This window comes from Corvus kubaryi, unplaced genomic scaffold (assembly GCF_017639235.1).
Source record: "Corvus kubaryi isolate FWS band 111438036 unplaced genomic scaffold, C.kubaryi_AGA036_p1.0 134, whole genome shotgun sequence".
Classification (NCBI taxonomy): Eukaryota; Metazoa; Chordata; class Aves; order Passeriformes; family Corvidae; genus Corvus; species Corvus kubaryi.
This window is the reverse complement of record NW_024580668.1, coordinates 4720466-4733477: the sequence shown is the minus strand read 5'-3', so window position 1 is coordinate 4733477 and position 13012 is coordinate 4720466. Positions and strand designations below refer to the sequence as shown.

At 39.7% G+C, this 13012-nt stretch overlaps 1 protein-coding gene across 1 annotated transcript in view; it reads left to right on the top strand.

The window, feature by feature from the left end:
- TAF4 (TATA-box binding protein associated factor 4) overlaps window positions 1-10272 on the top strand; it is a 36324-nt gene extending 26052 nt beyond the window's left edge. Inside the window, exons 8-16 of the mRNA XM_042046076.1 lie at window positions 200-454; window positions 657-801; window positions 1311-1425; window positions 2035-2204; window positions 2814-2944; window positions 3564-3689; window positions 5093-5149; window positions 5231-5350; window positions 8739-10272. Of these exons, the coding sequence (XP_041902010.1) occupies window positions 200-454; window positions 657-801; window positions 1311-1425; window positions 2035-2204; window positions 2814-2944; window positions 3564-3689; window positions 5093-5149; window positions 5231-5350; window positions 8739-8906 (1287 nt within the window). The 3' untranslated portion in view covers window positions 8907-10272. The remainder of the gene's footprint in view (window positions 1-199; window positions 455-656; window positions 802-1310; window positions 1426-2034; window positions 2205-2813; window positions 2945-3563; window positions 3690-5092; window positions 5150-5230; window positions 5351-8738) is intronic.
- Window positions 10273-13012: the final 2740 nt, after the last annotated feature.

The window sequence follows — 13012 nt, the reverse complement described above, 5'->3', positions numbered from 1 at the left end:
GATGCCCATGATATCCAAAAGGTATTGTCCCTCTGTCCTGCTTATTAAATAGGAGCAGGTTGGTATTGCTCACCTGTCACCTTTCCTCAGGTGCACACAGACCGATCCAATGGACTGAAACGTGTCGATTCTTTACAGTTAATACTGTGTGAGTCAGGATTAAACAACTCAACAAAACTCTTTCCTTTCCCCTTTTCAGAGGAGTTTACCTGCCTTGAGACAGTTAACACCAGACTCTGCAGCTTTCATTCAGCAGAGCCAGCAGCAGCAGCCGACGACGCAGGCGACGATAGCCACGATCCCGTCGGCGGCGGCCGTGCTGCTGAGCTCCTCGGTGCAGCGCACGGCGGGCAAGGCCACTGCCACTGTCACCAGTACCCTCCAGCAACCCGTCATCAGCCTCACTCAGCCCACACAAGTTGGTGTCAGTAAACAAGGGCAGTCCACGCCACTGGTATGTGAGCTGAAGTGCAGCGTTTGTTACTGCACAGGAGGTTTTTTGATAGTACTTCTTACGTTGCTGGTTTAGCTCAATCAAAGATCTGAGAAAAAAAGTAAAACTTAAATTGCATCTTGATTAAAATGCTATTAGGGTTTGTTCTTCCCACCTGATTCTCGGATTATTTACAGTTCTTTTTTTTCCTTATTATTTGCAGGTTATCCAGCAGTCTCAAAAAGCAGGGGCATTGATAAGGCCTCCACAAGTAACGTTGACACAGACACCCATGGTGGCATTGCGGCAACCACACAGTCGTATTATGCTCACTACTCCTCAAATCCAACTGAATCAGCTTCAGACAGGTAAGAGGTCAAGATACTTGTCATATGCCATATTTGACAGCATTAGCTGAAGTGTGGTTTAGGGGTTGCTTGCCCAGAGAACTTGTTGATAGCCCATTCCTGGAAGTGTTCAAGGCCAGCCTGGATGGGGCTTGGAGCAGCCTGGGATAGTGAAAGGTGTCAGAGGGGTTGGAACGAGATGATCTTTAAGATCCCTTCCAACCCAGACCATTCTGTGGTTCTGTGAATGTCAGTTCATAAGTGCCCTGTTTGTACTACTGCTAAACTCTTCCAGTGTCTAGTGCTGTAGTCGCTCGGGGTACAGATCTATCAGGGCAGCATTGACAGTCAGAGAAATGGTTTGGGTGCTGGAATTGTGTGGGAGGGTCCTGTTTTTAGCTGGGTGAAATGCTGACAGAAGCTATTGAGGTCAAGTTTTTGTACCAGACCTGTTGCCATAACTACCTGTGACTGGCTTGCACATGTGAACTCCTATTGATGGAGTACAAATCCTGTCTGTCTTCTTGCAGTACCTGTGGTAAAACCAGCAGTATTACCTGGAAACAAAGCTATTGCCACTGTTTCGACACAAGTAGCTGCTGCTCAGAAGAATAAACTGAAAGAACCTGGGGGAGGCTCTTTTAGGTGAGGAACTGTATGTTTGTGCTTGTGCTGCTTGGGCAGCTGAACTCAGACCTTTCTGGTGCTGAATCTGTCTGGGGAAACTCACAATAACCTAGAGGTGGATTTTCTGGGGGCAGGTTTACTTCTTCATTAAAGACTTAAACAAACAGCACTGGACATACTCACGCCAGACTGGTTTTAGCATTTAGCTGGCACTAAACCTCATAAACAATTCCTGCCCAGACAAGCAAATGGAATTCATTCCTTCACTTCTCCCAGCTGTGCTTGAGTTACTCGCATGTACAGCCTGTCTTAGTGGTGAGGGCAGATTATTTTTGTTTTGTGGTAGTGATTTGTCTGGTCTCTTGTTCCTCAAGCTGTTTAAATATTACATAAGAAAGGATCTTGAAAAAACAGGAAGTACAAAATTAGTGCTCTTTGAAGTCAAAGCAGTAATGTCTCATTTACAAACAAATGAGTTGTATTTTACCATATCACAAAAGCAAATAAAATGTAAAATTAAGTATTCAGGTTTATGGTGGAATTCATTATATGCAGCTGTGGTATCGTAGCAATGTGTGCAGATAAGCCCTAAATCATATGATTATAATAAATTTTCCTTCCTTTAAGGGATGATGATGACATTAATGATGTTGCATCAATGGCTGGAGTCAACCTGTCAGAAGAAAGTGCTCGGATATTGGCAACAAACTCTGAGCTCGTGGGCACATTAACAAGGTCCTGTAAAGATGAAACCTTCCTTTTCCCAGCACCTTTACAAAGAAGGATATTAGAAATAGGTATGTTCTTTTATCTTGAACATCAGTAAAAACAAATTTCACTACTCTTAGGTTTACATTGGAGGCATTTTCCATGGAAACTGGTTTGAATAATTAAAAGTTGCTGGAGTCATTACCTTCTGATATTTTCTGGGATATTCAGATGCTTGTGGGCAATCATTTGTCTTGTGAAAGTAGAATAGTGTCAAGGAATAGCAAACATAGATTTGCCTTCTAAAGTGGTGGCAATTCAACATCAAAACTACTCAACCTGGCTGGAAGTCTGACTGTATAAACTGATAAGGTGTAACAAGCGTGACACAAACAATGAAGTAAGTCCGGAAGCACTTTTATCAGCTTTACTTAGTAATTTAGAATTTAGGATGGAACAAAAAGCAATCTTGAATTCTTTGTTAGGCTGTAGTACACAGCATTTATTAATAGATTGTCAGTTTTGTTAAACTAATAGGAATTTTAGTATGTATGTAATTTCCTGTTTAATCCTAGTCTGAGAAAAACCTGAAAGTCATAATTAGCAAAAGGCATTTAAATTTCTACGACTGAGGTTATACTCACATTTAGCTGTATTGTAAAATGTTCTTGTACAACCCACTTATGTCCTGATTATAGGTAAAAAGCACGGAATAACAGAAATCCATCCTGATGTAGTTAGCTACGTATCACATGCTACACAACAAAGAATACAAAACCTAGTGGAAAAACTATCAGAGACTGCTCAACAAAGGAATATTTCCTACAAGGTAACTGCATTTAATTGCTCAAATCAAATGGCAAAATTGCACAAATTCAGCAGGAGTTCAGGTGTTCTTTGTTCTGTGAAATCAGGTTGTTTATTCTCTTTGACTGATTCACCTTCCATTAAGACATTAATACACATGGGTGACTAGAACTTTTCAGCTTGCATATACAAAATGGTTTTAAAACAAATGCAGAGAAGCTGTGCCTTCCCTTTATTTATTATGTCAAATGTTTAGTGTGTGAGTGACTGTAGAGTCAGACAGATAAAAGCACTGTGTTGAATTCCCAAGAGACTGCTATCTGACAGATGTGTGTTCCTAATAGATGCAAATGCCTGAGCAGCATTTAAAAAAAACCATGCAGCTCTGTGAAATATGTTTGAGAGGTTAAAGCTGTGATGATATTAGTTTAGAAGTCAAAATCTGATGATTCATGGAATAGAACAAAATGCTTTTAAGAGTTCTAGCTGGTTTGACTGGTGTAAATATACTCCTGCTATTTGTCTGTAAAGGACAAAGTTAACATTGGAGCTTTGAATGTATGTGTTCTTCCCCAGTACAGTACAAGTTAACAGCTTTGTTTTTAAGGGAGTAATGAGAAACATATTTGCTGTATTTTCAGGATGATGAAAGATATGAACAAGCAAGTGACGTTCGGGCACAGCTCAAGTTCTTTGAACAACTTGATCAAATAGAAAAGCAGCGTAAAGATGAACAAGAAAGGGAAATTTTAATGCGCGCAGCAAAGGCAAGTGCTTGGCTTTCACACGTGTTTGCAAAGTGTCATTTTTGACATCAAAACTGCAGAGTTTCTTTTCATTCTAAAACACTTGCAGTGAAGGGAAAGACTAATCTTCAAAGATGGAACTTGATGAATGTGTTCTTAACTAGAGCTCAGTTTTGCTTTTCATTGTAAAGCATGGGAAACAGCTTCTTTGCCACTCTGATTGCATCTTCCCAATTAAAGGGAGTCTTGAAATTTAGTTTTTGCATTTTGCATTGGCAAAAAAAGATGAATTTTGTAGCTTGGTGGTACTCTTAAATGTAATAGAGAGGTTACAGGTATTTTGGAGACTAGAAATAAAATTCAGAAAGATTTTTGCAAATTGGATGAATACAATAAATAAGAAGCAGTTGATATAAACATGAATGTGAATATTAAACTGTGGTTTTACTCAGTGAATATCAAATGAATATGATTAGATAAGGGCACCCTAGAAATAATTCACAAAACAACCTATGTTTTCTGTTAGTTTTGTGATCCAGCATGAGTTGACAATGTCAAAACCCAAATTTATTTTGTTGTTGGCCTGAAGAACGTGAGGGATTAACAGCACTCAGGATTTGATAGGACAAAGGAAATGGCCTCAAGTTGCATCGGGGAGGTTTAGATTGAATATTGAGAACAATTTCATCACTGAAAGGGTTGTCAAGCCCTGGAACAGGCTGCCCTGCACAGTGGTTGAGTCACCGTCCTTGGAAGTATTGTGTAGATATGGCACTTGGGGACATGGTTTAGTGGTGGTCTTGGCAGTGCTGGGGAAACAGCTGGACTTGATGTTCTTAAAGGTCTTTTCTAGTCAAAACAATTTAGTGATTCTGAAAGTATGACACGCCCAAGGAATTGCAGGTGCCCGGTGAAATGGGCAGTTGCTGATGTAAATGGTCTTTGGTCACTCAGGTGCACTTTGTTCAGACTGCAGCCTGACCTGTGTGTGTAGGTGTAGCAGAAAGATCTGCTCTGAGTAGGTGCCTGGTTACCCAGCAAGGGGAGGAATTGTTCCGAGAAGTACAGGTCTGATTCCTTTGTTCATATGCAAAGTGGGTAATTCAGTTCACAGGTCTGTGTAATTTGTGTCTTGTAATGGTTGCATTAAAGGCATAATTGCCTGGCTACTCTTTGCTGTCTTTAACAAAGCAGAAAAATGGGATGCCTTTTCAAAAATAGATACATTAAACTAAGAGAAGGAAAACTTTTAATTTCTAAAAGTTGTTTACCACTGTTGCCCTCTCTGGGAGTGATAGGTATTCCCCACTTGCTGCTGAAGTTGAAGAAAAGCTTTCATATATAATCTTTAACTGCTTTTGTAACTGAATTAATTTTTCTTTCTTTTCCTCCAACCACCTCATGTTCATCCTTAATCAACACAGTCTCGATCTCGACAAGAAGATCCAGAACAGCTTAGGTTGAAACAGAAGGCCAAGGAGGTGAGTGCTGACATTAACATGAACTTTTATTTTGGAAATTGAAATAGAAATAATGAGCCATCCTTGTTCTGGCATACGCAGATGCAGCAGCAAGAGCTAGCACAGATGAGACAGAGGGACGCCAACCTGACTGCGTTAGCTGCCATCGGTCCCAGAAAGAAAAGGAAAGTAGATTCACCAGGATCTGGATCAGGGACAGAGGTACAGTATAATTGTCACCTTTGGTTTTGCTGCCTCAGCCTCTGTGCAAACCTTCCTGTTCAGAGCTTTTTCCCCAGTTTATGGGAGCTCCCTGAGCAGCCAGAAGTGTTTTGTGTTCGTATTTGCTCGCTCCAAGGCCAGGATCAATTTTTAGCACCTGCGTAGTGGCATAGGGAATAGAATCTGAGTTGTCATTCCCTGATTCGCGGAACAGGAGAGATGTTAGAAAAACCATCTCTGATCTCACAAGCCTCAGCTTTTTGGACCTCCATAGTTTTGGAAGGAGATTTTTGTGGATGTAACCAATCTAACTTGGAGTGCAGAGTAAGGCTGCTGAGGTAGGTGGGGTGGTAGAATTGAATCACTGCTAAATTTGACAGCAGGAGCCTCAAGTTACAGGAGCTTGCCTAATTTCTTTCTTCAGCAGTTGATTGGCCTTAGTTTTCATGTCTCCGCAGCAGATCAGTTTGACCAGTTCCATTTGATCAGGATGTTCTTGCACATCCTTGTATATTCTACTGTTGACTCTGTCTTTTAAGAACTTCCCTGCAGACTAAGTGTCAGAATGCTCAGTGTCTCATTCATTTAATATTAATTTACATTCTGGCAGATGACTATCTGCTGTATTTTTAAACAAGTGAATAAACAAGAAATAGTATAAAATTGCTTTCTGCATTCAATGTAGGATTTCTCTAATGTTTAAAAAGAACAAAATATTCTTGAATATTGTCATTTATTGGACCAAAAGCTCTCTTCATAATTTGAGGATTTTTCCCTGTGGGGTTTTATGCCTGATAGCAAGTGACAGCATAGTAATAGTTTAATAATTCTGTTTATTACTCCTTGAGCATTCTGAATTTTCAGTGCTAAAGCATTTATACTGTAGAAAAGCCTCAAAGAGTTCACCTTGTTTTATACTGAATTGCTAGAAGCAATAATTTACATGTGCTTGATATAAAATGAGAGAGAAAAATCTGAATATTTGTAAATGTTATTTTTGTTTATAAAAAAAATCAAGCCTCTTGAGATCTTTTAAAGTAATTTTAAGTTTTGAAATTTACTAAAATGTCTGCTACTGAGAATAAGAGCTGTTTTTATATAAGCTGACAAATTACTCTATTAAAGGTTTATAGATGTGGTTTAAAATTATGAAAATTGCAGAATGGGGCACTTTGCAAAGATAGATGTGTACACAAATGAAGTCGTCTCAGAGGAATATGCTGAAGTACCTCATGCAGAGTTAATGTTGGCATTGCTTACTCCTGCATGCTCAGCTGTGCCACCTTAATGGTCTGTTAATGTCACTTAGGTTATGGGATGTATTGTGCATCTCCTGTGAACACTTGTTTGTATTTCATCTAAATCTGACTAATTTAGTTATCCTGGATTAATCACTGGTTAACCAATTAACTACAGGTTCCCTGGAAATCTAATCTTTTTGTCTGTTTAATTAAGAACCAGCTGCCTTTGATCTGATACTCACAGCTGTGCTTTTGCTGCTGTGTCACTTGACATTTTTAAATTGGGCTCCACTTGTCACCATTTGTATGCAGTTTGTGGTTAAGGCATATTACAAGAAGTGTGGAAAATAAGGTTTGTCATTATTTAGACACAGATTTGTAAATGGAGGCTTTTGATGTCTACAAATGCTGATTCTTAATTACATGTGAAGTCACTTCTAAGTAGTAATTGCACTGTTTTGTTTCCAAATTCATCAAAACAGGTTGCTGTCAGTTTGAGAGTTTTATGTCCATGTGATTTTACTGAAAGTTACCAAAAGCTTCTTAACTTACTCCATACGTAATTCTGTGTCTTTGAGGACTCCTGATATTTTACCTTTGCATTTAAAGTATTATGGGCTACATAATAAAGCTCAGGCTTCAGCTTTCACTAAAGAATATTTTAAAACCAAGAATAAACCCCCTTCCAACCATTCTTTCTGTTCTCTAGCATTCATGTATATGATAAAATTTAGTTAGCATCCAATATTCTCCTGTATCTTCTAATTTCCACTGAAGTTGATTAAAATTAGATGGCTACATTGTGCAAGTGCCTTAAAATATCCTTTTGAAAATCCAGCCTTTTAAGCAGCCCCTAACTACAGGATTTTGATGATTTGGTGTTTGCTGGGTCAACAGAATGCTTGAGAATCAAAAATCTGACTTCACTGGTAGCACTGTGGTGAAGCAAGTTCATCTGCACTGAACAAAGCTCTGCTAAACCAGAGTGATCATTTCCAGTGCAGGTTTAGGTTGGTTTGATCATCAGTAATGTTCACTGGTGAAATACATTATTTTCACGCGTGTTAGTGGGAGCCTCAGCAGCTTATTCACATGACTCATACACCACTCTAAATTCTGGCTTTTTTCAAGTCCTGCAGTGTTTTTATTAAGAAAAATATTTGAAAATTCTCCAAACTCACAGGCAGGTAAGTCTTTAGTCACTACTGGAGCGTGTTTGGTGTCATGAAGTATCAAAGCTCCATCTAAAGAAGAAAGGAGAACATTATTCTAGCAAATTAAATTGGAGGGGAGAGCGAATCCGTAGCTGAGCCACAGAAAGATGACCCGTTCCCAAAAGAATTCATTATTAGGTAAATAACCTGTCAGCAGCAGAGGGCTGCCCAAAAGATTCCCGGCTGAAAACGGAGGGAGCAGCCTGGATTCCGGTCTGCGCGCGCCATCTGCCGGACACTGCGCGGAGCTGCAGCTGCTCCCCGGCCTCGTCCCGCTGCTTCCCCGCCCGCCCTTCCGTGCCGCTCATTTGTTTCCTTCTGGTTTTGGCGTTTTTCTTCTTTTTTTAAGTGACATATATAGTAATATGCTGCTTCTTTATCGTGCCACTTCGGGAAACTCCCATTGAATGATGCTGAGAGATGGAGAAGTATTCAGAGGTCATTAGAGAATGCGTAACTGAGTCTAAGAAAGCTTCTCCTAAATATAGTGCTGGGCTTGCTTACAGCTGTTGTCAGCACAAGGAGAGCACCCTGCCATGGAAATCAGGGGGATCTAGGACATGATTTAAGGCCTCACAGTCCCGGGAACAGGACTGCTCCCCAGGTCATCCACCACTCCAGGGCTGCCCTCGGCACCCCTGCCATTGTGAAGAATCCTGGCCCTTCTGTTTGGTTTGGTTGTTGGGATTGCCTGTCCTTAGTGCCTTCCTAAAAATACAAGCAGTGCTTTGGGGCTTTTTTGTCTATATTGAATGTCACTGAAAACGTCTGATTGTTCAACTGTTGTTAATAAATAAGAATTGAAAAGGAAATCTCTAATCTGGTAGCATACAGCTTCCTGACTATGTACAGTTTTTAGGTCACATGTTTTCTCTGAAAAGTTTTGAAATGCTTTTGGGCTTGGACTGATTGACCTGTTCTTCTGCTTTCCAGGGATCTGGTTCGAGTGCAGCAGTCCCAGGCAGCTCTGGAGTTGGAACAACCAGACAGTTTACGCGACAAAGGATAACGCGGGTGAACCTCAGGGACCTCATATTTTGTTTAGAAAATGAGCGAGAGACAAGCCATTCACTATTGCTATACAAAGCATTCCTTAAGTAAAATGGAAAAGATCAAGGTATTTTTGACGGAGAGACGCCTGAGGACATTTTTTAATATATTTGCAAATTACGCCTTTTTGTAACAAGCGAATGGGATATTGTTTGAAAAACAACCACCTCTTTACATGGAACAGTTTTATATTCCTGTTTATAAATAAACTCTTCAGTATAAGAGAAATGCATTTCTGTAACAGTGAGGATACTTACAAGGCCTGTGGATACTATAAAAGGACAATTAAATTTTAACTCATCTCTTGATTGAGTGGCCTTCTTGCCAAACAAGCCATATATAAAGACTGATGGAATCGTTTAGCAAATAACTAGCTACCCTTTGTCAGCCCTGTAGCAGTTTCGACATTAATTGTTCATTTTAGTTCAGTTTTATTCAACTAAATCCATTATATAGGCATATGTCTACAGCAGATGACCTCATTTCATTTAGCTTTTTTTTGTTAAACAGTCAGTTAGCAAAGCAAACTGATTTTTAAAGAATATTTATCTTTCCCCCAAATGCTCAAAATCTAGAGGGATATACAGTTAATTTTAAACATAACCTCAATTTTAATCACATTATTGCTTATTAGAGGCCCTGAAATCCCATAAAGGAGGGTTACTTCTGAATGTTTTAGCAGCATCTGTAAAAATGCATTTTATTTGCTATAGTTTGTAAAGCTGTAAAGTTAAAAAAGGAAAAAAAGGAAAAAAAGAGAAACCTTTTCAGCATAAATATATTTTACTTGCACTGTGTTTTTTAGCTAAAGTGAAAGCTTAGATTAAATAAAATCAAAAGTTGAGAGGAATCATCAAAAGACTGTTTCTCAGTGTGAATCAAGTGTTGAAAAATGGTTGGTGTATTTTGTCGGTAATTGTACATAATTTTTGGCACATAACATAAAAATGGCTATGTAAACTATAATTATTTTGCTAAAAGACTGTATGCAAGCTGTGGGCCTACTTTAAAGATGTCCAGAGCAAAGTCCCTTCTTTGTACCTATTTTTTTATTACAAATATACTAATTGGTTCTTTATATTTTCAGAGGTTATTGTATTAAATTGTCTATTGATAGTACTTTTATGACTGTAAATACTTTGGCTTTCTTTGTGTGAACTCTCATGGTAGAATTTAACTCTCTTGCGTGTAAACTGAATGCTGATCAGTATTTTTATCAACACCTGACAACTGTTACACCCCTTTTATTTTGTCTTTTAGGAAATCCTGTCTTTCCTTTTTTTTTTCATGTAAATTTTGCACAGTTACTTGTTCATATGTAAATATTTTACTTTCAAAAATGAAGTTTTTAATTGCTATTGTTTTATATAGGATTGAAAGAAAATTAACTCCTTTATTAAAAACAAATTTATCTGTATTTGCTAATGTATTTTTCTCTCTAAATCTTTTCTCCACTTGGATTTATTTTTCTTGGTACAGTAAAAGTTGAGTCTACCTGAGAGGATGCTGTTTGCTAAAGATGCACTTTGGGATGTTTTTATATTTTGTTTTGTTTTGTCAGTATTTTGGAGGTATGTGACTTCATGTATCTTGACATTTGATTGTTGTCTTAGGGGTCTTGGAGTGACATCAGTGGACAGTGGGTTTGGTTGGTTTTTAAGCAAGAAAGGTGTCTGAAACACCTGAAATATTTTGTGTTTGTCTAGTGAAGGTTTAATAAAACACTCTTTCCTTGAGGGCAGCCTGATCCCTCAAATACAACTACAATGGTTTGCAGAAGAAGGTAGGACATAAACCACAATTTGGAGCACAATTATAAAAGAAAATAATCAGGAACACTTGATTATCAGTGTGAAAATCTGAGAAGCATTTCTGATGTTCTGTACTGAATATTTAGCTTTTGGGTTGTATTTCTTTTAATTCCTCCTCTCATGGGCCACTTAAACTAATAATTTTGAGGGCCTAATCCTGCTAATCCATTAATTTGATGATGATTCCTTGCATACAGACAAATCTGTCCCCAGGCTGCTGCCCCAAGCCCCTGCTGTGGAACAGGCACTGGCAGCAGGCCCGTGGGAGATCAGTGTCTCTGGAAAAAGAGGATTAGCTCCTAAAGGGATGCACTCACCTGACACCCTGTGTGACACTGACCCGAGACTTTCATTGTCTGTAAACTCCAAAGAGTCTTTAAATTGTGTCATGTTATTAAGTGGCAAGAAACATCTTGGTCTTTTGGCCAAAACACTGTCAGAGCGTGCCTTTAATTGTAGCGAAAGCTGGTTGTAATTGTTAATCACCATGGGCAGTGACTGGGCACAGTGTCTGCAAAGCTGTGGCAGGTAAGTGGGGAAGAAACTGTGTGAAAAATTAAAGTTACTACATTGTGTGCTGTACTTTGCTCTCTGTGCTCAGTAGTGGCTTAGAAATATTCTAGAGAGGCCAAGGGAGGAGGGAGAGATCTCCTGTAAGAGGAGAGCTCTTGGTTTTGTTTTAAGTAACGTTGGTTTTAAGCGTACAGGCAGCCCTTCACTCCATATAATTTGTCTCAGCTTTTAAATGTTCTGGTTCTGTTAGTCAGAAAAGCTGGTAGCACCCATCTCCCTCCAGTAGTTCAAATTCATGGAGTTTTGGACTGGGAAATGGGCACATTATTGTCAGTACACTGGCACTTGTGAGGAGTTCTCATGGTGAAGCAGTTGCAGACTTTTGTTCATTTGTTGTTGGTTTGGGGGTTTTTTTATGATAAAACCAGTAACTGTTTTTGATGCTGCTCAGAAATTTGACATTGCAAAATCACAGCTGAAGAGGGGTGGCATTTACATGGCAATACACTCGCACACCACCACTCCTCTTGTGTGTTAGTGACCTGTAGAGGGAGAAATTATGATTCTTTCCTGGCCCCAAGGCTTGTGCAGCTCAACCAGAGTGAGGGTGAGCATGGAAGAAAATTTACTGCCCATTTCCTTGGGTCTCTGTACCAAGACTGATGCACCTTTGTTGTAAGCACCCCAAAATTGAAGTTTGCTGCAGCTGGGACGTTCTATGTGCGAGTCGGTGAGGGGTTAGTGCACTTTTATTTTGTCACACTTTTTCAGCTCCATGTCAGGGACAGGTTCCTTCTCTCTTGTGTTTAAGTCTGTGACATGTAGTGAGCTCTCTACCCTGCTTTACAGAAGTCTTGATGTCTCTCTGTGTTTTTTAACACCTCTGATTGGGTAGTGCATAGCTGTAATGTTCGTGAAGTGTTGATGCCATTCTTTTTCCAGCAGAAAAATTGAACAGAACAAGTAGGATGTAGTAAGGCACTCTGAATTCAGCTTGGTTTTCTTATTTCACAGGTTTATAATTAAGTAGATGTGTTTTCAGGAAACCTTTTAATACATAGTGAGAGAGGCATGCGTGATAAATACCACCAATTTCACAGTAATTAAGATTTTATTGGAGGCTTCCCTGTGATCCAAGAAGTTTCCCCACATTTCTGAGATTGTCTAAATTACAAATAATGATACAACAACTCCAGTGATAATTTTAACCATTTTCTTAGGTTTACAGCTGTTTGTCCATCTGCAGAGAGGAGTCTTGACCTTTGGGGTAAGTGAGGGGGGGTATCAGCTGGGCTGGGGCGGTGGCACTTTCAGCAGTGACATTTCCCTGCAGTGTGGGACTGTGGATCCACCTCTGCAGGTGAGTGCAGAGCCCTGTGCTTGGGTGTGCTTGTGCCAGGATTTTTGCACAGCAGGGCTTTAGGCAAGGACAGGCCAATGTGATGTCTTAAAATGTGGTGTAAAGTGCCAGGAGGAAAAGGTTTAGGCAGTGTGGGTTGATCCTAATCTTTAGATTTTTGGGTATGTCATGCAAAAGTGCCATGTGTTAAGGCTTGCTCCTCAGTATTTGGGGAGGCTTTTTAGCAAGTGATGTTTCCCTGTCTATGGAAGTTGCCAGGCTGATGAATTTGGGAGATGTTTGTTGGAGGGATGAATAGGGAGGGCAGCACGTTAAGGGCTGCTCTGCCATGCTGACCTGCCTTTTATTTGCCCAACACAAAAGCTCCCCGAGTTAGGATATCCCACAGGATGACAACTGGGGGGATTAAAACTGCATTTTAATAGCTCAGATCTGTCCTCCCCCTGCAAATCTGTGGCCAAACCCTGCACTCT